This window comes from Mastomys coucha, unplaced genomic scaffold, assembly GCF_008632895.1.
Source record: "Mastomys coucha isolate ucsf_1 unplaced genomic scaffold, UCSF_Mcou_1 pScaffold12, whole genome shotgun sequence".
Lineage (NCBI taxonomy): Eukaryota > Metazoa > Chordata > Mammalia > Rodentia > Muridae > Mastomys > Mastomys coucha.
In genome coordinates, this window is record NW_022196894.1 from 95,645,677 (window position 1) to 95,671,536 (window position 25,860).

The window sequence follows — 25,860 nt, forward strand, 5'->3', positions numbered from 1 at the left end:
AGAGAGAGAACTGAGGAAAATGAAAACCCAGAGAGGGGTGGGGGTGAGGTACAGTGGTAATCCCTACATTAAGGTAATGGCTCAGGGAAAATGAGGGCTAAAATTCATCTACTTTGTGCTATGGTCCAGATAAAAAGATTCCCATGCCCTAGATTGTCCTTCTCTGGATAATTTAAGCTCATATCATGCCCAGAGTTTATACTCCATGTCTCTCAAGTTCAGTATCTACTGTTGATATACAGATCCAAGAAAACAATCTTGCATATTCAAGAACAAAACACCAATTCAAAATCCACAAATAGACTTTAAAAAATAAAATCCTCATTCCCAACAAGATGTAAAGCAAGTTCATGATCAGAGCACTATGCTCATGAGCACAAAGCCACCAGCTTCCCAGAGGCAATAAGACTAGCCTTCACTCATGTCTTAGTGAATGCTGTGTTCTCCAGCCTTAGGGAGAGTGGCTACACGAACATGGAAACCATGTTCTTTGGCCTTAGGGAGAGTGAATGCATGAACATAGAAACCCTGTGTTCTTTGGCCTTAGGGAGAGTGGCTACATGAATGTGGAAACCATGTTCTTCAGTCTTAGGGAGAGTGAATGTATAACACGATTTTCATTCAAGAGCCAATGAGTTTGTCTGCCAAAACGACAACAAAAATCTAGAAACAACAATAAAGCAAAAAGCCAAAGAACCATGTGACATCCAAATATCTTCTGGTTATACCGAGATTCATTTCTCTAGATTGTAAATGCATTTTTAAAAGTTATAATTTTTCTTTAACCCTGCATAGCTCCCAAATGAACAAGACAGAGACAATAAGTTTTATTTGATAAGCTTACAGCACAATAACTGGGTAATCATTGATCTATTCTAATCCTCTAAGATAATCTGGCTTCCTCCCAGCCAAAATCCCTGAGATACTTGCATTTTAGTATTGGTCTGTCTCTCTGGAATTCAAGTGTGTTTTTCCATGTCTCTTCCATGTCCCTTCCTCATGTCAAATCTTTTCTCCTATCCCTGCCTTTCTCCTGGCTGGTAAAATCCGGGCCTATTCCCTTTTCTGCCCAGCCATTAGCTGATCAAATTTTATTAACAAGTCAGAGAATAAATAGGGAGCAATGTTTACACAAACTTGAGGCAAGAGATACTTAGAATTAAACATCATAATGCCATGTCCGGATTGAAATAAGATATTGTGTGTGGCAGGGGCGGGGGCAGGGTAGTGGTGGTACAAAGAAATCAGCATTTGAATAATGCAAGGATATTCTTTATACAGTGCACAAAAACATTATACCTACACTGGTTGCTAGATTCAATGTCTCTACCAGGAGGAGCAAAATCTTTAGATTCCCTTGGTCTCCAAGGCCTCACTTTAAAATGTGGATAAGAACACCCATTGCTTACAACTGTCTTAAGAATCAAATGAGATACACCACAGCTGGCATGGGTGGCTCATCAACACTGTAACGACCTGGCTCCCCTTCTCAACAAGATAAATTCCACTGCTATCTTTTGCTGGAAGCTTCTCATAGCAGATTAGCTACACCAGTTCCAATGTCCAGAAACACACAGAACTGGGTCAGCCCCTCCCAGCCCCTCCCAGCTTTCCTGAGTGTCACTGAGACTAGAACAACGGCTCCAAGTCTGTGGAATAAACACCTTCAGACCTTATTCTGTCTTTATCACGCTGGGGTTGAGGCTCTTTACAGGATCTCAAACAGCCAAGAGCAGAAGTGCTAGCTTATAATTCCAATTCTATGTTTGCAACTCAAAAAGCAAACCCCTGCTACGGCACAGCGAACACATCTGCATCCAGCTCACCTCTCTCAGGAGGGACATTTGGTGAGGTCACTATTACTGGTTAACACAAAATACAACTTTCACTCCAAAAGGAACAAGAGAGAGTTTAATACGAGTCAAATACAACTGTGTCTCAAGAATACGGATTCAGGGAAACACATTCCTGTGTCTGTGAACTTTGATGGTCACAGAGCCAAAGGAAGTCAGAAATTGATGCATTTATCAAGTGTGCTGGTGAGAAGGTGGTGGTGCTCAGAGACACAGTTAGAGCAAACCAAAGGAGTGTCCACCATATTCCTTGGATGCTACCTGACAACATTCTTAGATTGGGGGTTGGTGGAACAGGTTCCAAAGTTTTTGTCTGAGAGTCAAGGGGATGTTAGTTAGTTCAGACACAAAAGGGAGTGATAAATGGTCCTAAATCAAGATTAAAGGTACCTAATGATAGTTTTAGCCCTCTCTCTCTGTCTCTCTCTGTGTCTCTGTCTCTCTCTCTGTCTCTCTGTCTCTCTGTCTCTCTCTCTCTCTCTCTCTCTCTCTCTCTCTTTCTCTCTCTCTCTCTCCCCCCCCACCCCCTTTGCTGCAATAGGTCAATCCTTCTATAGGATTTTCATCACAGACAGAAACTTTAGTCACATTTTGTTGGGTACATTTTGTTATTTTGTTGGGTACTTTTGGGGGTACTTGGTCAGGAGCCTGCATCCATCTGAGGAGAAGGGTCTTCTCAGTATCCCCGGAAGAAAAGCAGATAAACCTTCTGTCCAGAACAATCCGAGGACTGCGACTCAGGGGTGGCCCACATCTGAAGCCTCCTGGATTCTTCTCTCTACTAGAAGAACTTCTGATGAGTTTGCTAAGAAGAGTTTAAAATCACAAAGAATAACAATAATTGTTAATTGAAGCAACACCTTTTGGCTCATAATTAAAGCATGGAAGTTTTATGTGAGGTGATTGCTATGTTGTCACTTTGTATCACTTAGTGAAGTAGGAGGTAGGTTTTCCCTCCCTTGCTAGCAGAGGATGCTAAGCTGTGAGGAGGTGTCACATTCTATGGGAGAGCACACAGCAGCCGTATCAGGATCTAGTCCTTACTGTGTGGCCTGGAGAGTCTCTCACAGCTAACCTCTGGTTACAATCACCACCCTTATGCAGGTAGGACTATGGGAGGTAGCTCTGTCTCTTCAGGCTTGTCCCCTCATGCTTATCCATAACACCTGCTGTAAGCCATACTTGAAACAATCTGGAACATTCTTTCTGTTACTTTGTAGTATTTATTTTTGTAGCAAATGTACTTCCCTCTATTCTTGCCCACCAAAGAGAGAGTCCAGCTATGCAGAATTCCAGGTTGCCTCCTCTTTAGTTTAGATCCCCTGACCCTTGAGGTTTAGTCTTCTGGAAAGATGTCCAGACCTTCTGAGATGCAAGCACGTGTGTGAGTGCAGCAACATCTCTTTTCCTTCTACAGGAGGCGCTAGGGTTAGACTCCAGGACTTTGTGTATACAGGCAAAGTGTCTACCACAACCTACACCTCAGACCTTGTCTTTGGAATTCTTCTGTGTCCTTTTTGAAAATTTCCTGGAATTTGACAAAACTTGCTTATATGTCTTAACCCCAAAGTAATCTTACCTGGTTGATCCCAACTTTTACACTGTCTCTATGTTCTCTCCACGTCCTCCTGTGGCAGGAAAGAACATTCTCTCAGACCTCCCTTGTCATAAGTACACTCTTCCATCATTTCTATCTCTTTGCCTTTTTGGCCCTGGGCTACAATAATTTCCTGAATTGAATTACATAGAACCACTAATCCATCACAACAGATTTTACTTCCATTCTTCCTGTCCTTTACAGCCTTACTGGGTTTGTCTTTTATGCTCAGAAATTGTGTTATCGTTGTTATTGTTGGTTTTTTTTTTAAATCTCCAATGATTCTTTTGAGCTTCAATTGCTCATTTTATTTTAACAATAAAATCTCTCATTTCCTTGACACAATCTTACAAAATTTCCCTCGGGGAAACATATGGAATTGTGTGTGAGGTTCTCCGCCACCCTCTCAGCCCACGGTCTTCATGCAGTCAGATTTTCTGGTGTGTCTTGTGCTTTTACACTGTCTACTCCTCGTGTGAGTAATTATGCATTTTGTAAATAGGAACATATCATAAATGTATAAGGAATGGCTGAAAATGGAAGGCTAAGTTAAACCTTTACTTCCCTCTCTCTGAAAATGTGCCTTTGTGTGTATGTGTGTGTGTGTGTGTGTGTGTATGAATGGTATGGGTATGTGTATGTGAATGGTGTATGCATGGGTGTGTATGTGGAGTGTGTGGGGTATGGTATATGTATATGTGTGGTATGCATGTGTATATGAGTGAATGGTGTATGTATGTGTGTATGTGTGTGTTATAGTGTGTGTATATGTGTGTGTGTATGTATGAATGTGGTGAGTATGTATGTATATGTGGTATGTGTAAGTGTGTGGTATGTGTGTTTGTATATATGTGTATGTGAATGGTGTATATATGAGTGTGTATGTGGTGTGGGTGTAGTGTGGTGTGTGTATATGTGTGTGCATGTGTGTATGTGTGTATATGTGTATGTGGTTTGTGTATGTGTGTGTGTGGTGTGGTGTGTGTATATGAGTGTGTGTGTGTAAGTATGTGGGGTGGCTATGTGTATATGTAATCCAGGGAGCCATTTCACGTTCTAAACACAATAAGGGACATTTCTAGACAAGAAGTCCTGCCTAGACAGCTGTGTGCTATGTTAGAGGACTCAGGCTCCTGAACCCCAAGTCTTCTGGGTCCACATCCATGGCCATCTTGTCCTCCAGGTCCAGACCAGTGGCCACAGGCTGCCAGTATCAATGCAGCCACGTTCTCACTGGTACTCCAATCTCCGGCCTTACCACACTCCAGACTCCACCACAAGCCAGGCTGGGGTCTGGACAGACAGACTGCCTCAGCACACTCTGCTGGGAGGCACTTCTGGGTGTTACTCTCCTGTATGGGTCCAGATCTAGTGAGTGACAGACAGGTGTACTGAACTGGTGTGGATGGCTACTTTCTCCAAGGCCTCCAGCCCCTTTCTCCTGCTGTGTACTCACTATGTGGATAGTGTTCTGGAACCTTCTCCAAATGGACCATCCTGTGACCTTTGGAAAGGTCATGATAGCACAAGCCCTGTGATGAAAAGTGCAGGCTCTGCAAATTGGACCACAGACTTTGAATACCATATTCCGCTACTCTCCAAATAGTAACTCCATGCCTCAGTTTCTTTAAAATGAAAACAATGAAGGGTAGGATGACCAGGATATTCCTACGGTGATACAGTACACTTCAGACCTTGCCAAAAGTGCTCCCAACAAACCTAATATGGGAAAACAAACCTTGTTTTCCCATCTTAGTGTGTAATTGCACACCTCTACTGGATAAAGCTCTTTCACACACACTTATTATGGCTGAAATTATTAATAACACCATGTTATATTCCTACCTGTGCTTAAATTTCTCTGTTTCATAATTAACTCCCATTTTGTTCCAATGAGAGTTTAAATAAGGTCCACACATTGCAACCGATTGACAGGGGCATAAGGACCTTTTAATTGACATTAGGGTGGATGAGTGGACAGTAAATACTCAAGGCTTTCTTTCTGGGCCTTGTAGTCTCTGCTGTAAGCACCTAAGCAAACGAGTATGGGTGTGTGTCCATATGACTTTATTTACAGACATGGGGAGCTGGCCAGATTCAAGTCCCAGGAGGACATCTGTCAACTTGTGGCAAGTTGGCTTGGTCATATTCAGGCTTTCTTCTTTGGGTCAGAGCAAGCATGAGCAGTATTGTATATGTTCATTTTTGCCTTCCCTCTCTTTCTCTCTCTCTCTATTTATATATGTATATATATTCACACACATACCCACATATATATGTATATATATTCACAGGAGCTGGTCTAGTTTCATTTTTGTTGCTATGATAAAATATCTTGACAAAAAGCAACTTAGGGGGCCTGGTGAGACAGCTTGGGGAATAAGGGTGTATTCTACTCTCACAAAGGCCTTTATTTCAGTTCCCAGCACATAGGTTCCCAACTCCAGTTCCAGAGTCAACACCTTCTTCTGGCCTCTTCAAGTACTTCACACACACACACACACACACACACACACACACACACACACACTCTACATATGTATACATATATTTTTAAATACACATGATAAAATTTTTTTAAAGAAACTTAGAATAAAAGGATTTATTTTCATGCACAATTCCAGGATAAAGTCCAGGGAAGTCAGAGCAAGAACTTAAAACAGCTAGGTTTTACATCATATCTATAGTCAGAAACAGAAAGAAACACAGGCATACCCACTTGTCCTTGACCCTCAGCCCAGGGAATATTGCCCCTGACAGTTGCCCGTGTCTTCCCACATTAATTCAGACAAACTCTATAGACATGCCCACAGGTCAACACAATGTAGACAATTCCTCATTGAGACTCTCTTCCCAGATGATTCTAGACCACAGCATGGTGATAAAGTTACTCATCACAGGGCATACAAACGGCAATATTCTAATTATGTCATTTCGTCTTCACATATTATGGGCAATATATGTCCATAAAAAGAAACATGCTGTCATCAATTTTTTCTTTAGATGGAGACATAGCTTGTACAGGAACCAAGAAAACAAATGCTTGATCCTTGTCCTTTCTCTGCCAGCTTTTAAATGTAATGAGTTGGGTTCCTTAGCATTCTCCAACGCTAATCAATGTACCTTTAAAAAGAACATTCCGAGCAAACAGATTTTAACATAATTGAAGTGTTCAGAGCTACGGCAGTCACTGTTTCACATGACATTTAAATGTCCCAGCTTCACCCTGCTTGTGATAGGACCTCAGAACTCCTTTGAGAGCCGCCCTGCCTTCTGGTGTGACAGTGTTCTAGGTTAGCTCATTCACTTTGTGAAGCCAGCCTTTTCTCTCTAGCTTCTTTGGGAGGAAGTGCTTTTAAAATCCCTACTTTGAGTAGCAGGAATTCTTGGTTTCTGGGACTTTTCCAGTAGACAACAGAGAAGAGAGTTTGGTGGGGTCCAGCCCTAGAAGGGTTCTGAACCCAAGGGGAGGATTGTGGAATAGGTTTGCGTGAAACAGAGGCAAGAAGACTTTAGCCCACACATGCACTTCACACGCTCTGGCATTGAGACAACTCAGGTCACCTTTATTTTTAAATCCATTTTCCACAGCTGAAGATGTTTTACATTCATTTTCTCATGTACAATCTCTCTTAAGAACTTCCTATGTTTAATAAGAATGTGCACCATTTACTTTTTCCCTTCCTTCTCCTCCTCAATCTCTGCAGTTTTCTGCTAACCCATGAACAGCATTAAGAAAGACAAAATATAACTTCAGCAAGCAGCTAATATCTAACCCACCACATTGGTGTATAACCATGTGACCATGGCTGGCAGCAACTACTGTTACAGTGTAGAGAGGTGATAGACTACATACCCAGGAAATTCTGATTTAATTATTGGCTTCCAGCATGTCCCCATATTCTGATCAACAAGTCTAATTCCTTTAATGCCCAGGGCTCTCAATAAATTAGTAACCTGAATCAGTTCCTCATCCATGCTTGCCTCCCATCAGGTCTTGGAAACCAACGATCCAGCAAGACCTTTCTAATCTTTTGATAACCAACTAACTTGTCTGGAACAGGTTGGTGGGCAAATTGTTGTTAGAACTAAATTCCCATTGGAAAAGAACATCTGGACCCTCGCTGATGTGCCTAGACCAGGGCCTTGTGTTGACTCAACCACATCACCATCATTAAAAGAGGAGTGGTGATCTATTTCACTCCCATGATCCTCACAGACAAACAAGAATAAATTGTAGTCCAAACTTTCCTTTTCTGATTCTGTCAGTAAATGTCTGTCACAGACAAGTGAAAGTAAAGACTTCCAATAGCAACACAAGGCAAAAGTGAACCACCACACATTCCCTCAGGAAAGACCAGGAGATTCTTAGTGAATTTGCAACCTGAGGACCTAACACCTCAAGCCTTGCCATAAGGAATGAAGTCTGCATTACACTCATGGACTTTTCCCAGCAGAGGCATGGTCATCTCCATTTTAGTTTTATTTTCTCAGAAAAGAAGACCCTAGGACTTTACACTGGAATTTGGAATCAATCCAAGACTTCAGTTGACATTTCCATCTCCTTTCTTCCAGGTTTAAATCTCCCTTTCAACCAGTTTTTTTTTTTTTTATTTTGTTTTGTTTTGTTTTGTTCTAACAGTGCTTCCCCAGACCACCTGAAGGGGATTGTTTGGCGAAGAGCTGAAGGCAAATTCCCTGGCTGATTCTGATAAACATAAAGTCAGGAGGAAGGGCTCAGTCACCAGGGTGGGGTGCTGCCCGGGAGGGTCATGTGAGAATACGGGCTGAGAGCTATCTAGGATAGCCCACAGGTTTTCAGTAGGTGGACATGGTAAGTCGAAGAGTGAGTGAAGGAAGATAAAGTTGGGAAGACATAAGTATAAGGCCAGGAAGAAGCTCGTTTGGTAAAGACTTTATATTGCAAGCAAGAAGATCTGAGTTCTATCCCCAGCACCCACTCAAAAAGTCAGCCCACACTTATAATACTATCACAGGGGAGGTGGAGGCAGGAGGATCCTTGGGCCTTACTGACCTGCACAACTAGCCTGGTCACACACACATACACACACACACACACATATATACATACATATGTATATATCTATATATGGTGGAGAGAAATTGAAGAAGATGCCTGGCATTGATCTTTACCCTTCTCACACATAAACATGCCCACACACATTCACAAACACACACAAAGAACTGTGGCTGAAAACTTAGAAGATAGGGTAAGAGCAAATATGCTTTAAGTGAGTGGAGGATTTAGCTTATATATACATGGGTGGGGAGAAGCCAGGTGGCCGGCACAGAACAGAACTCCAGAAGAAAGCAGAAATGCAACCTTGCACTGGGCTGCAGGTGGCTGGGCCCATTTGCAGCCTGCCAGAGCTTCAGTGATAGAAAAGAACGGTGTCTCTTGTTCCAGGTAGCACATTCAAAATATCCAGGTCCTGTTTAGCCATTTCCTCCAGCTGTGGGTGGAGTGTTTGATATATAAGGTTGGGTTGGTTCAGTGTTGACGATGACACAAGACTCAGTAGAGGATGATTGGTCTTAAAAGCTGCAAGCCCTTTAGTCAAAGCTGTTTCATACAAACACTAAAGTATACTTTGCCCTTTTACATCTCCGGACTTACAGGAGCTTTGGGACATGTGGAAGAGGCAGACAGACTGAATGCAGACATAGTTAGGAGGATCTGGCTGCCTGTTATTAATCTAGATATTAAAAGAAATCTTACACATGTAATGTCATTCCTTGCAGTAAGCCTCCCCCCGACACCCCATGATGCAATCTTCATTAAAATTTTGAGCTGGGGCCAGGGAGACAGTGCAGTGGTTAAAGAGCTTGCCATGCAAGGGTAAAAGAGTGGGCAAGCATAGCAGCCACCCACAATTCTAGCCTTTCAGGTGGAGACTGGGCATTCTCAGAGCATGCTGGCTAGCTAGACTAATGATATAATCAAACTCCGAGCTTGATTGAAAGAGCTTACCTCAATGAATAAGACATAGTAATCAATAGAGGATAGTTCCTAACATCGATCTGGGACCTGCACGTGTATGAGCATAGGTTCCGTACATGGAAACATGCATACACATCACACAACACACACATACAAGGGGGAGGAGGTTGGTCACTATCATATATTTGTCATTTTATTTATTCTCTGTGTGTGCAAGTAAATTCATTGGGTATGTGCATGTACACATGCACTTGTGGAAGCCAGAGGTCAACCTTGGGTAATGGTCCCCAGAAGTTATTTTAGATACTGCTGTTTTATTGCTGTAAAAAGACACTATGACCAAGGGAACTTGTAAGATAAAACAACTAATTAAGGGCTTGCCTACAGTTTCAGAGGGTTAGTCCATGATCACCATCGTATGTGTGGCAGCAGGCACTATATGTATGACTCTCAGCAATAGCTGAGAGCTTACATCTGATCCCAAGGCATCAGGCAAAGGGGGTGGGGCTAGAGTGGGCTTTTGAAACCTCAAAGCCAGCGACAAACCTCATCCACCAAGACCACACCGCCTAATCCTACCAAACAACTTGGAAACAAGTATTGAAACATATGAGACTATGGGGTCCAGACTTATTCAAACCACCAGAAGAGCCGTCCACTTTTCGTTTTATTATTTGAGATAGGTCTCTCACTGGAACCTGGAACTTGCCAATTAGACTAGAATAGCTGGCCAGAGATTGCCTCTGCCTTCCAGGTTGCTAGGATTACAGGGAAGTGCTGTCGTGCCTGGATTTATAAGTGGGTGCTTGGGATTAAACTCTGGTTTTCATGTTTGCACAGTCAGCACTTCACCAGTTGGGCCCAGGTATGTTTTAATTTTAAGTGATAATGTTTCTCATTTTGGTTTCATAGTTTGTTAAATACAGATCAACATACTGAGGCCCTTAGTCATTTGAAAGAGTGTAACTGGGTCCTGGAAACCAGAAGTTGTGGTGTGAGAAGAGCTTTGCATGAGCAGAGCTGGCTATCTCCAGAAGACACCAGTGAGGCAGCCCACGTCAGGGGGTGATGTGCTCTAGGGCCCACCTCTTCCTGCCTGGTACTACTCCTGAGCCTTGTGGGGAGAAAAAAGCTTTTGCCTGGAAGTGCTTCAAGACTAAAAAGTTAAAGAAAAGGAAGACCAAGAGTACCTCATGAGGAGACAACAAATACCTCTTCCCAGCAAACAGCGGGAGGTAAAGCTATCATCTCTCTCAGCCAGCAGCATGAGCCAGCGATGAGGATGGAAAATGCTAAGGTCACACAGAATGAAGACAAGGTATCTGGTGCTACACGGGCCCGACCAGTACTTACTAGCAAGATGGCCCTACCACTCATTAAAATGGTATGTGCTCTTGATCCTGTCTCTATGCAGTTGTTTATATGCCTCCCTTTTTACCAGGAAAAGCTTGGAATATTCATGCTACATGAAATAGGGAGTTTCAAATAAAAACATTAATTAGACCTGAGTTTTACAGATTTCTCCTGTGGCTTTTTTTTTAACTCCTAGAGAGAGCAAATGTCTTTAATATTGATCTTATACCTTATACAACATGTAGCACCTGAGTCGACTTCCTTGATAAATTCCATGTTGTTCCAAAATGATGCTGTCATTCTGAGAGCTGTCTGGGTGGTCCCCAACCCCTCAAGACTGGACACCAGGGTTTGTAAGTAACCATCTCTTTTAAATTGCCCTTTCCTTCCTTACCATCTTGAATTTAAATGTGAATATATGAATGTATGAGTTCTCAGTAACTATGCAGATTTATGGGGAATAACAATTTAGGTTCTATCCCGGGATTCAATCAGGCCTGGCTTCATGTGGCTGGGGATTCCTTGAAGCTTGGATAGAGTTCAGAGGGAAAAGAGTGCAACCTATAACCAAAATCATTTAGAAAGTAGTATAGCTCAAGATTTCGGATGGGAAGGTCCCTGGTAGAGCAAGACAGGATTCTGACATTGGGAAGGAAGGACTAAGCAGGGACACTTGTATCTGGAAGTTCCAGTCAGGGATTAGGGAAGCTTGATTTCTACTTTCCATTGTTTGAAGATGGTTTGTTTGTTTTTTAAAAAAAAAAATCAACATAATTCAGCTGGAGGAGACACAAAGATTTCTTCTATTCCTTGATTCAGCAAAAATCGATGAGTTTAGCTGGTGTAATTGTCCCCCCTGCGTTCAGTACCTGAAATAAAATAGCCCTCTGAATGCATTTCTGCGGCTTCGGTGTCTGGCTAAACAAGTATTAATTAGATAATCTGCAGAGAGCTGGCGGGAGGATGAAAGAGAGGGAGGGCTGGATGGCAACCTCATTTGGGACCCTGATAGTAATTCACTAACTAGGTGGACAGACTGGATTCCTGGGAGACTGAGCTCAGCTCCTAGCGGAATTGAATCTGCATTAAGGACAAGAGGAGGGCCAGGAAGACCAGGCCCAAAGCTATCTCCTCAGGCTGTGGTTTTGGGTTCAGGGGAGGGCAAGCCGGAAGAAGCAATAGCCCAGATCCCTTCTCAGAAATTCAAAATCTCCTCACCTGCCTCCCCTAGCCCTGGCGCTCCCAGTGCTTCCCAGCCTCCATTCGCACTTCAAATCCTTTTTCAGAGAACCAGCTAACTCCTAAGGAGCTAGAAGGGGGAGATCCACGCGTGGGAGAAGCCCTGAGAGGCAGCCAGACCCCGTTGGAGATGCGCTTGGCAAGCGGAGAGGCGCGCTCTTTCACAGTCGCCTGTCCCGCACTCTGAGCCTGGAGTCCTACGGGCAGTTCTGCCTCGGCAGGGACCGTGGACCCCTGTGGGCTCCTGGAGCGCAGAGCCAGGAAGCCAGTTTGCGCCTTAGCTGCCCCTTTAAGGGTTCCCGAAACTTTCCAGCAGCTCTAAGCTGAGCCTCGTCACATCCGTTAGCCGTGGCCTCCCGGGCACGTTCCGGGGAAATTTTGCACTCCAGTTTCCCCGGGAAGAGGCGCGACCCGCGCCCATCCTTGACCTTGGCCACGGAGGAGGGGCAGGGCCTGCCGGGCGGCGGCCGTGGCCGCCAGAGGGGGCAGCGACTGCGAACTTGCTCAACTCCGCACCGCCTTCTCCAGCCTCCTACCCGTCCGCCCCGCCCCGGCCGGCTAAGGACCGCAGAACCGCGCGGTCGCAGACTCGCCGAGCCCCCGCCGCGGGGATGGGCGCGCTGCTTCGAGCACTCTTGCTCCCGCTGCTGGCGCAGTGGCTCTTGAGAGCGGTCCCCGTGTTGGCCCCCGCGCCCTTCACGCTGCCCCTCCAAGTGGCCGGGGCCATGAACCACAGAGCCTCGGCTGTTCCCAGGCTCGGGACCCCCGAGTTGCCCCGGGCGGATGGCCTGGCCCTCGCACTGGAGCCTGTCAGAGCTACCGCCAACTTCTTGGCTATGGTGGACAACCTTCAGGGGGACTCTGGCCGCGGCTACTACCTGGAGATGCTGATCGGGACTCCTCCGCAAAAGGTAGGGTTGGGGGCGGTGGTTTCTGGGAATTGACTCCGCGCGATCTAATGTCGCCCCTAAGGCAGTAGTTTTCTCTGGGAAGAAGAAGGGTCAGTGGGGTGCATGGTTTGGGTAAGGAGTGGAGGCGCGCGCTAGGGACGAGCGTAGTCTCTGCCCGGCACAGCTCAGGGGGTGTGAGCAAATGTTTCAGAACTTGGTGGCCCTCCCCCACCCCGTGGAGCTTGACAGCTGAAGGGACCTGTAACATGCTTCGTCCTTAGGAGCAACGCTTCCGTTCAGCAAGAGCGGTACCTACTGGGTGAGTGGGTGGGGTCTTGGGAAAAGGTGCTGTTAGGTGCAGGGAAATCACTGGAGTTGATAAGGTCTCTATGCTGTCTCATTGCTAAAAAGATTCTTGGACCGCATCCAAGGCGCAGTACCCTTTAAAAGAGATTTCTCCATGAGCTCAGCTAAAAGACACCCGGTTCCAAAGTGTCTCTTTGCCGGGCAGAGCCGCCTTCCTTCCTCGGAGTTTGTTCGCTGGCTTCCTCATAGCTGTCCTGCTGCCCAGCCTCTGGGAGCGTGCACTGGCTAGGCATGCATCCTGCGGGGGTTGGAGAATGTGAATGCCATTAGCTGCTGAGGAACACCGGAGCGCAGCGCGTAGCTAGGCGCAAACGCAGTCCAAACAGCTTTCTTCTCCGCCTTGTGCCCGATGTTCATTTAACACTTCATGTGTGGAGGGAACACGGGCTCCCAAGCACGGAATCAGGCATGGGAAACAAAAGCCTCCCAGAAGTGATCCGACCCCTCTCCAATTCGATTTCAAGTTGTCTCATGAGTTGAATGCACCATACGAAGACACTTTATTTTTAACATTGTCTTTGGGGTTTTTCATGCTGATGTGATTGCCCATAAATAGAACATGCTCATGACTCTGGTATAATTCTAATTAAATTATTCAAGACTTTAAGAAGAGGCGCCACGATAATTTTTAAAAAGAGAAACTGCAGAGTAACTTCTGTAGTTGTTTAAACCTTCAAGAGTGTTTTACTCAAAAACGTTAGTTGCGGTTGCTGTACAGGGTCCTTGTGCACCCAGTCCAGAGTGGCTGCAGGGCAGACTGAAGGAGGGTGGGCTGTGTCAGCTGAGGAGGCTTAGGGTCCCCTGAGCAGTCAGACTACCACGTGAGCATGATCTCAGGGTGGAGGGAATCCTGTGAACTGCCCTTGGCGGTGCTGCACAGAACGGGGGGGGGGGGGAGCTGCCTCTTTCTTTTATACACAGGCCCCAACTGAGTCCTCATGTGGGAAACTTCTGTCTTTAAAGCTCTAGAGTTCCAGAGCCGAGGAAAAGGGAAGGGGGGGGGGACTTTAAAGAGGAGGAGAAGACTCCTCAAACAAAGCTCTCCCTTGCTTTGCCTTTGTTGATAATTCAATGACCTTTACTTTAAACTCAGTGATGAAGTTTAATTAATTTAATTAGCCAGGATGTAACGAGCACCCAGGTTTATATCCTTAGCACACAGCCAAGGGAGTATTTCCTCTGAGGTTATTTCTCAGCTACACCATAGCATGCTTCTAAGGAAGGCTGGTTTGTGTCAAACAAGTATCCATTTCTGCATATCATTCCACAGGGGTGAACTGTTCTGTATTGTTGCCCTGGCATGATGAAGGGATAAACTGCTTCATGGCAGAATCTGTGCATCAGATGCTTCCGCTGTAAATGCTAGGTGTTGGTGGCCTGGTTTGGCTCTCTAGGGTCTCTGGTGCCAGCAGGGGTTTGCAAATGGCTAGGGAAAGCAGTAAAGCAGTAGGGAGGTGACCTCTGAACCCCAAAGACAGTAGTTCCTGCTGTAGTAGTGGGCACGGGGTCATTCATGGAATTGAATTTTTGCTCTCTGAAACATCAAATAAAATTGCTTAGAGAAAGAGAGGGAAGCAATAAATTAACAAGACCTCTTCAGATGTTAATAACCATAGTGTCTTCAGTTTCCATGTGTGATGAACACCTTGACAGATGTGTTCTCTCTTACAACCACCCTCTTATATCATAACCAACTTGTGTGTGTACACCTGTGTGTGTGTGTGTGTGGTTCTGTAGAAGTATATATGCATGTTTGTGTATGTACAAGTGTGTGTATGTGTGTGTGTATGTATGTGTGTGCACGCCTGTCTGAGGAAGTCACAAGCTTGGGTGTTATTCCTCAGGGGGCTATCCACCTTGATTTTTGAGACAGGATCTTGGTAGGATTAAGCTGGCCTCCTCTCTCTGACTGATGTTTGGTGCAGGTATTCACCACAAGCCCAGCTTTTGTGCTAGCATTGCTATATGCCTTGAGAGTGGCGGGGTGAGGTTTGGAAACATTGAATGACTTGCTAGGGCAATGGGATACTAAAGAGGGAGGGTGGGGAATGGAGCCTAGGTCATTAGGCCGAAGAAGCTGGGCTTTGAGCCACAGGCACATGATGCTCATTCCTACCTGTGTCTGGTCTGCTCTTCCTTGGTGTGTGCTACACTGTACCCTTGCTAGGCAGTGGTCCCTGACCAGTGCTGGGTGTTAGGAACTGCGTGTCTGATGGTACCTAGAGTCTTTCCCATACTCGGATCACCCTTTCTCCTCCCTTTAAGGCCACACTTCAGGACTATCTTAAGGAAGAGTTGGATACAGGGAGGTACTTGAGTAGAAGGATGCTGGACGGGAGTCTGGGTGTTAACCAAACCTCACCAGAGTCCTGCTATCCTACGGGAAGGCCAGCCATTGGAAGTGTGCTTACCCCTGTGTGCTTTCATTAAGAACTGGGATCCATTGTCCTGCCTACTGACTCTGTGAGGAGTCACAGACTACCTAGCAGCCTGACAGAGCCTCAAAGCTCCGAACTAGCAGGCAGGCCCACGTTGGCATGGAGATGAGAGTCGGGGTTACACACTGATACCATTATGTGACTCCTATCTAACAGGAGACCAGCATGCACTGGAACCATGCAATTTGCTCTTATTAATAATAATAAGAGTGTTCAAAAGTGATTATAATTATAGCAATCTACATTATTAAAATATACTTCCTGCTCACACCATAAATCCAACTGAAGATAGCGAAGGTCCACAGCTATATGCTTTATGGTGTCTCACAAAAGGCCTTGGGGGCTTTCTGTTGGAAAATTTCTGTCATCTGCACTGATATGGGTGAAACAATTGGCAAACTATCTTCACATTTAAGCCTTCCAATATAAACATTTAACAAAGTACTTTGGCACATGTGCTGGGTTATTGATCAATCTCTTAGCATAGCAATTAAAGCACAGAATAAGACTCCATATAGTTTAAGAGCTTTTTTTTTTTTAAAGAGTAAATCACCGGGGTCCCCCAAATACATTAAGCTCACAGTAAGTGAGGCTGGAAAAGGGAACACATCCAGGCAAGGGAGAACCAGGAGGGAGATGCCAATAGGCTCACTATTAAAGATGATGAAGAGCGAGAACACCAGACTAGTTGTTGCCTAGTTATTCAGCTCTGCCAGTTGCTCTCATTCCTTCAGGTGAGATGTGGAGCCCCTGGATGTTAGATAAAGGATTCATCAGAGGATATGAAAGGCTGACAGACAGAGCTCAAGGAAACAGTATCAGCACCTACCTTTATCCCTTATGTACCCAATGTAGAATGTCATGGTAAACATTATTTTTTTTTTTTGTGGGACGTCAGATCAAACCCACACTAGAGAAGTATTTCATCATTGAGCCTTATATCCCTGCTCCTCAGGCTCAGCAGTTTGCCAAGTTTGCCTCGTTGGATTTCCATGCCTTCCTGTGGAGATTGTACAGTCATTTGACTTAATTTTAAGATGGAAACAGACTTGTCCTGAGTCCTGTCTCCACGGCCATGCCTTGAAGGGGCGGGTCCATCCATCCTATCAGATCCATTGGACACTTGGGCCTCTGTCATATAAGTCCCGTCCTAGTAGAGTGACTTTAGAAAAGGGCCATCTTCCCTTTTCTGAGTATGTTGGTGCTGCTGAGGACAGTAAGGTGCATTTGTGTCACCAATGATCCCTCTCTGAAGCAAGCGCTTCCCCTCTCTGAGCCCTCAGTCCTCCATAGTTGATGTACTCTTACCTCTGCATTAGTGTCCTCAGCTTCCCTAACAAACTCCACAGACCAGAGGCTTAAAGCAACTGAAATCTATTCCTTTATGGCTCTAGAGACTGGAAGCCCCAAATATAGGGTGTCAGTGATGAGACCATGTTTCCTCTGGAGGTGCCAGAGAAGGATACTTCATTTCCTAGTCTTAGCATCTGATGGTCTCTAGTGTTCTTCACTTGTTTGCATTGCTCCAACCTCTGCCTCTGTCTGTCTCTGTTGACTTTCTTCCCTCTGTGTGCATATGCCTACAGTCATTATAAAGACATCAGTCATCGGAATGCCTTACTTCACTTCTTTATATCTGCAAAGACTCATGCTGCGGACAAGATTATAGGGCTTGGATTTCTAAGTCTGGGCTGCGCAGATAATGGTGGTCCCATAAAACTGCATGATCTATGTATGATGCTACAGCTGTCTGTCTTAGACACTTTTCCTGTTGCTGTGATAGAAGACTGATAAAAGCGTATTAAAGGAGAAAAGTTTGATTCTGGCTCACAGTTCAAGGACAGTGCATTGTGCAGGGAACTCTAGGTGGCAGGAGCTTGGAGCATTTTATTCCCAGGATCCCATCCAGGGAATAGTGTCAGCCACAGGAGGCAGGTCTTTCCACCTCAGTTAGTACCATCAAGGCAGTCCCCAAAGGCCTGCTCAGAGGCTCATCTCCCAGGATTCTAGATCCTATCACGTTGACAGTTAACACTAACAATCACGCCATCTAAGTGTGTCTCATTATAACTCTGTGTTGTTTGCACAATGACAAAATTGTCTAATGCCACATCTCAGAACATGTCCCCATCCATAAATAGTGTCGTGTCTGCTTAGGGGAATACAGTTTTATCCTCACTTTCCTTTCTAAGCTTATAATTTTTAGATCCCACTTGTTAGTTGTCAATAATTTCAGGTTGGAGTTCAAGTGCAACATTCATTAAGATTGATGAGCAGACAGTGGTTTGGTTGTCCTAGTCGGAGGCCTGTGGTAAGAGTGAACTGGAAGAGACTCATGGGAGAGGGGGTTTCTGATGCTTTCTTCATTCGTATGTTGGTTTCCCCAATAGAGAATAGTTGTATAAATGTTAACATGTCTCTCGTCTTTGTTCTAGAGTGGCTGGAATTTGTGTTTTGGTTGAACCTACCCAACTCTTGCAAGGTCAAATCAGCAGTACTTAAACCCTATGGTTAAGAAACACTCTCGTTGAAGTTTGTGCGCTGACGACCTTATCAGGCACCAGCCACCCCTCAAGAATCAGGATGTGTTTAATAGGGAAGTCTGTCCAAGGCTCTTTCCTGACACACCCTGAGTATCTGCTTTCCTGAGTCAGAGGTGGGTTGGCCTAACCTGTTTTTCGAGGTTAGCTGCCCAGTCTTCCTGTTTCCTTCAGGATGCTTGCAGTCCATACTAACTAAACACCAGAAGAGAACGAGTAAGATTAGCTCTTGATATCTTTGTTTGCTTTCTGTTGCTAATAACAAGATGCCACAGACTGAGCAAGCTATGGAGAAGTTTATTTTGGCTGTTTCTGGTCCAAAGTTGAAGGCCTGTATCTGGGGCTGTCTCCTTGTTGGCAGAGTCCCAAGAAGACATCACATGGAGAGGCCTAACCAGACCGGCGTTTGGAGCTGATCCACCCCCATGGTACTTTTCACCTGTCAATTTTTTTTTTAAGAATTATTTATTTTTATTTATATGAATACACTGTAGCTATCTTCAGACACCCACCAGAAGAGGGTGTTAGATCTCACTACAGATGGTTGTGAGCCACCAATGTGGTTGCTAAGAATTGAACTCAGGACCTTCGGAAGAGCAGTCAGTGCTCTTAACCACTGAACCATCTCTCCAGCCCTCACCTGTCATTCTTATCACCTGAATGCATTCACATGCTCACAACGACAGAGCCTAGACCAACTCCTAAAGGGCCCACCTCTTCCTGCATTATAACAGGAAATTAATGTGAGAGTTGAGGTGACCCTACACATTAAACCGTAATCATTACTTTACATACTGGCTTAGCCCAGGTGTAGGGTCTCTATAGGGTCTGGTCACATGCTATGGGACTTATTTTCTACCTTAGCTTTTGGTTTCTGGGGTCCAGCCTTTGGTTTTGTGTGCAGGGTCCAACCAAGCTTGGAACTGCTAATACCTGCCTCTCTCCCATGCAGAGGACAGCAGGAACAGGGTGACCCTGTATATATATTTCGCCATCCCACCTATGCCTTACTTTTACAACTTATTATTAAATTTATGTATTTATTGTAGGAAGAACATGGGCATGCCACTGGGCATGCGCAGAGGTCAGAGGGCCATTGTCAGAGTCAGGTCTCTCCTTCTATAGTGTGGGTCCCAGGAATCAAACTCAAGTCATTAGGCTTGAGGACAAACCTGTTTGTCCCCGCTGAGCCATTTCTCCAGCCCACATCTCCTTTTTGACTAACAGTGGGCCTTCTGTCCCTTTGGAGCTCTTGCTGTCTGCCCAGTTCCCTTCTAGTCACCTGCTCTGCTGCCCAGCTCTGGCCAGTCATTGGTTAAGTTGTGGATAGAGGCAGAGCAGAACGTTTCTGTGAAGAAATGGCCTTCTCTGGGCTTCTCTAACTCCTACCTGTGAAGACACGGGGTTGTGGGTGGAGTGCAGAGACGGGTGAATGTCACATATTTCGGGTCACTTTCCTTACCCTGTGAGTTTGTGTGTGAGAAGCAGGTGAACTGGACATCACTCGGCTCCTTTTGTCCATGCTTCACACTATTGCTACCTAACAAAAATGATCATGTTTTAGGAAGGGTGCCTTGTCATGGTGACATGCCAGACTGGGGATAAAAACAGTGCTCTTGAGTTAAAGACTGGTCATCCAATGCAGGTCTCTGGGTGGATGTTGGGGTTTTATTACCTAGTACATTGTATACTGGTGCTGGGAAACATACAGTGTCGGAGCTGCAGAGTTAGGATGATGGAGAGGGTTGGGGGTGGGGAAGCAGGTGCTGCCCTGGATCAGCTCCATCATTCCAGGGAGCCATGATTGCAGTGGGAAAAAGCATCTCTTTCTATCTCACACTAGCTTGAGAGTGTCAGGGAGCTAAGCACAGTCTCATGGTCCCACTGCAGATCACCACTGGCTCCACTAGAGCAATGGTTTTGGCAATGGGAAGGAAACAGGTTCCGGGTGTCAGTAATGCCTACCCCTGCCAGAAGCCAAAGTCCTGCATGTGCAAGTGCTGGGGTATTCGAATCTGTGACAACACTGAGGTCACGTGTGGGCGGGGGGGAACTGATCCTATTGACAGAGACTTGTTGCTAGATACAAAGCCACATCTTGCTGAAGGTGGATATAGATCCCAGAGGTTCTGAAAGACCAAACAGACTCTTGGTTGGTGCCAGAAAGTTTTTCCCATTGGAAGTCCCTTTGGGGGAAGTATGTCTGTGTGGTGTGGCATGCCCAACCCCTAATGCTGAGCCCACATCTGTTATCTCTGGATTTTAGGTGCTGGCAGGAAGTTAATTGATGTGGCTGAGCCTCAGTCTCCCCATCTGTAAACTGGGGAATTTTACCCAGTGATCTGAGGTTTTATGGAAGCCTGGACCCTCCTCAACTATGATTTGTTCTATTGGCCAGAACCTTTGATGAGTCATTCAGGGAACTTTGGAAAAGAAGGATCTAGTGTCCCAGTCAGCAGGGACACAAGCTTCTTCTGGCTCACAGGCCACAACGGGAATCATTGCTGCTGGGAATCCACTGGCTCGCAAGAACTGGCTGCCATGCGGAGTTCTGGGACAGGGGCCATGCTTCCTATCAGCCTGAGATTCTGCCACGTCTCATGTCCATCAGCCATGCTGGATTCTATCCTTGGACTCTATATGAAGATCACTGCAGAGGCCAGCGCCTCCTCAGACTTATGCAAAGGGGTCATTTCTTGTCTTCCTAGACAAGTATCCCTTGGGTATTTCCCTTTCTGTCTACTTTAGAAATTTCTCTGCCTTCGGCAGATTGTATTCCAGAAAAGTCTTTATATTGGGCAGTTGGGAAGCCTGAAATGCAAGTCCTTTTGAGGCACTGCTCAGAGTCACTGTGCTGACGGCAGCCTTTTGGAAATGCCCTTTCTGCCATGGAGACTTTACTGTGAATCCAGAAAGCTTGAAACTTCCAATATGCCCCTGATAAAGCCAAATGAGAGAGAAAAAGCTAATCAGAACCCAGTAGATGCCCCGTGCCTCTCCGTTAAAGAGGCTCTGTTACCTAGGATCACCCCGCTGCTCCCATGTGATTGTGACAACAGTTGTAGGTGCTCAGGGCTCTGCACAGAGGCAGTGCAGATAGAGTTGCTACCTGTGGTGGGTTAACTGAGCTCCCCATTCTCTCAGTAAACTGCTCATTGTGCTAAAGCAGAAAGGTGGCTTTGCTAACTGTTGGGCTCTGTTGTACTCTCCAAAACTGTCCTGACTGGAAGAATTGAGACTCCCCCCAACTTTATCACATGTGCAATCCCTTCATTTTTATTTTTCTTAAGAATCACTTTTAATTTTTCATATGTATGTGTATGTGTGTGTCTACATATATGTGTGGTCATGTGAGAATTGGTAGAGTCCAGAAGAGGCCATCAGGTCCCTTGGAGCTGCATTTATTGGCATTAAGAGTCTCCTGATGTAAGTTCTGAGAACCAAGCTCTGGTCTCCTGCAAGAGTAATATTGGATCTTGACTCCTGAGCCATCTCTCCAGCCTTGCAGCTCCCTCTAAATAAGCTGGAGAATAGCTAGATGGATCACTGGCACCCTGTCACTCACAGTTTGGGTGTCCACCTGTGTCAGACATTATGGAGAAGGGCAGAGAATCTAGTCTGAAAAAGCAGTTGTCCCAAACACCTGTGTTCTAAACTATAACCAGTCTTAATTGGAAATGGTTTGTTCTTAATTTTTACAATGTTATTTCCCAGGTCCATGACCTATAGCAGATTAGAAAGAAACAGAACTAAGAAGTGGGCTCAGGTCCTAGGGAGATAGACTAGCCAGTAATTTACTTGCCTACAAACATGAGGACAATAGTTCAATCTCCAGAACCCATGTGAAAAGACCTGGCTGGGTGAAGCATGGTTATAATTCCAGAGTTAGAGAGGGAGAGACAAGCAGATCCCTAGGGCTCACTGATGGGCCAGCCTAGTCAACCAATGAGCTTCAGTCTAGTGAGAGTCTATGCTGGTTAATTTTGTCAAGTTGACCCAAGTTATAGTCATTTGGAAATAGAGATCCTCAATTGAGAAAATGCCTCTAAAAGGTTGTATTATGGGCAAGTCTGTGAGAAATCTTCTTAATTAATGATTGATGTGGGAGCTGCCACCCTTGAACAGGTGGTCTAGGTGCTTTAAGAAAGCACGATGAGGAAGTTTTGAGGAGCAAACCAATAAGTTAGTGTTCCTTTGTGATCTCTACTTCAGCTCCTACTTCTATGTATCTCCCTGTCCTGCTCAAATTTCTATTCCAGCTTTCCTCCATGATGGATGGTCATGGGGCATATAAGTCAAACAAACCCCTTCCTCCCCAAGTTGCTTTTGGTCTTGGTGTTTATCACAGCAATAGAAAGCAAACTAATGCAGAGATTATCTTTTTTTAAAAAAAAAAGTGATAACAACTAAAAACCAGGGTTTTTTTTCCAGCCTCCAGATGCATGTGTACACATGCATACACATGTGAACACATGTGAACACATGTGTATGCTCATATGCACATGCATACACATGTGTGTGTGAATACGTGTTTGCACACATGCACACACTCAAGGGAGCTAATCCACTATTAATTTATGTCAAGGAAGACAAGGACAGTACAGATAAAGTATGTGTTTCATGTTTATTAGGAGATTCAGCTGTGGTCAGATGTGTTGAGACCTCAGGGCAGCACCAGCCATGGGGTAAGAGTTCCAGAAATCCGTGTTCCAGTAAGCAGAGGGAATACCACGCAAAACGCCCGTTCTAAGCCCTGGGATTGACAGTTAACTACACAGAGAAGGTCCTTGTTTTTACACACTCAGTGTTCATCTGAGGAAGACAGATTGTAAAGAAAGCAAACAGTGTTTTTGAGAATGCTGTGCCAAGGTGCAGCCTGGGAACGCATGTCCTAGAAAGAAGACTGCCAGCGAGGCTTTGGGAAAGACATTGCTGAGCAGGTGCAGATGGAGCTGGTCTCACGTGATGAGAGGGACTAGCCTAGAGAAGATGGGACAAGGGTGAGCCAGGAGGTGCAGGTGGCCTCCTCATGCTGTGTTTGTAGGTGCAGGGGACATACATGTACACTTGTGCTTGTGTGTGTGCATGCATGCATATGTGCATGTGCGTGTGTATGTGTGTGTGCATGCACACTTACATGTGTGTTTGTGCACGTGTGTGCATGTATGTGTACTTATGCACATATGTATGTGCATGCATGTGCATGTGTGTGTGCACATGCACATGTTTTCCCAGACTCTACTTCAGCAGGAGATCTTCTCATCTACTTTATAAACATGCTTTGGAGCTGAATTTATGAGAAAAAAATCCCTTATAGGACATGCATACATTACACCATACTACTTATGTGCATGTGTAGGGGTGAGTAGTGAAGAGTATTATTAAATATGGATGGCTTGGAAATTTCTGAATTTTAAAGGAAATTGAAACCCTGAGTGCCAGGGGAGGCAGCATGGTAGAGACCATTTATCGCATTGTGTGTTGTTTGGTGGTCTCTTCATTTGGGGCCCTCAGGACAGGTGTGGAATCAGGAAATGGATGTGCCTGGTTTACGGAGGATATCCCAGGGAAGCTATGGGTACAGGAGATGGTACCTAGAGTGGATAGCTGAAGCCCAACCCCTGATGGGACCTGTATTAGTTACTTTATGTTGCTGTGACAGAACACCATGACCAAGGCAACTTATAGAAGGAACGGTTTATTTGGGCTTATGGTTTTGTAAAAATACAAATCTATCATCATCACTGTAGGGAGACATGGCAGCAATCAGGCGTGTGGGCTGGAGCAGCAGAAAGAGCTGGTGAGAATCTTAACACTCTCAAAGCCCCACTCCTGTGACACACTTCCTCTAACAAGCCTGCACCTCCTAAGTCTCCCCATCTCCCCAAAATAAACCAGCACCTCTGGCTGGGGATGGACTGTCCAGTTACATGAACGAATGGGAATATTCTCATTTAAACCACCACAGAGTTTTTGAGAGATAATGTCAAGTAAGTACAACAGGCTAGGCTGAGGACAAGGGTGCCAATGGGTGCCATCACCCACTCCTATCTCGTATGGGCTGTGACTGATATGGCCCACCACCAAGTGCACAAGGTAGAATTCATCCCACCTGTCCTATAATCCAGAATCTAGTTCTGAGTGGCTCTATGAGCCAGGCTGGAGTGGACTCTAGGTTGGGCTTTGCTTTGAACTTTTTTCTGGAAGATGACAGTCTGATGTGTGAGGTACTGAATGAGAAAGGTTGGCTGGGGATGAAGGGAGATTGTGTTTGAGGCTAAAAACAACCCCAAACCTGCCTTTGAAAGATGAGCATTCTGCACAGAAAGACATTCAAAGGCTCTGGAATACCAGGTGCTCCACACTGCCGAACAGCAGTACAGGAAAGGTTGGGATATTAGAGGTGCCAGATCTACTGACTTCCTGTGACCCATGGGCACATTTAGCAAAAGACATTTCTAGGAGTTTTGGCATCCAGAAAAAATCTAGCATGTCATAGTTTTATTGTACTCTTATCAACACAAATTCTTAAGTACAGTCATGCCGTAGAGGACATTTTGCTCAATAGACAGATCACATATACAGAGGTGATGGTCTAGAGCATGATTGGGATGGAGCAATTCTAGTTGCCTTGACACTACAGGCATTGTGGGGTCCCACCACAAGGCATTGCTCTCATACTGATGTGAACAAGCTTGTGTGCCAGCCATTGTAAAGGTAGAGCAATGCGGTTAGGAGCAGTGATTGTGCTTTAGAAGTGTAATGGGAGGCGCGAATGCTGGTTTGCCGATGTTCTATGTTCTTACGTTATTTTGGAGGATGTTTATTCTACACATAATAAAAAGATAATAGTACCCAGCTTCGGGCTGGCTCTTCAGTGGAAATTCTAGAAGACAGTATGCCATTCTGATGTGGTAACTCTGAGCAGGCTCTTCTAGAGGAGATAATTTCTAAGAGGACCCAGATTGTGATATTATTAAGCTTGACCCTATACGAGCCTAGCCTAGTCTGTCTATTTATGTCTTAGTTTTTAACAGAAATGTTTACAAAGGTTTTTATATTTCAGTCTAAAACTAGAATAGGAGGTATGGCTTAATGATTAAAGTGCTTGTTATGCAAAATTCACAGAAATTCTGGGTGTGCATGGCCTCCTGTCTGTAATTCCAGCCCTGAAGGGTGAGGCAGAGGATCCTTAGAACATGCTATCTAGTAAGAGTAGATGTATTGATGAGTTCTGTGTTTGAGAGACCCTGCCTCAGTGCATACAGTGGAAGAGCAATTAAGGGATGATTTCCCACATTAACCTTGGGCCTCCATATGCACATGTACAGCCAAACCCAAACACCATACACACACACACACACAGACACACACACACACACACACACCACGCTTTCATACACATACAACATGGATGTCACATACACATAAAAACTTTAAAAGTGAAAAACATATAAACTAAGGATTTGATGAAGGAAAAATGTTTTGGGTAGTAGCACACTGTTTTACTAGAAATAGGTAAAGATAACTAAAAAGTCTATGAAGTAAAAGAGATAAACATTCTAGCAAGATAATTTGTAATTGAAGAAAGAAAAACATGGCCTACAAATTCAGTGTAGATT

General features: G+C 45.0%; 1 protein-coding gene across 1 annotated transcript in view; it reads left to right on the forward strand.

The window, feature by feature from the left end:
- The first annotated feature begins 12,426 nt into the window (after nt 1–12,426).
- Bace2 (beta-secretase 2) overlaps nt 12,427–25,860 on the forward strand; it is an 86,334-nt gene continuing 72,900 nt past the window's right edge. The window contains exon 1 of the mRNA XM_031364535.1: nt 12,427–12,915. Coding sequence (XP_031220395.1) covers nt 12,616–12,915 — 300 coding nt within the window. The 5' untranslated portion in view covers nt 12,427–12,615. The remainder of the gene's footprint in view (nt 12,916–25,860) is intronic.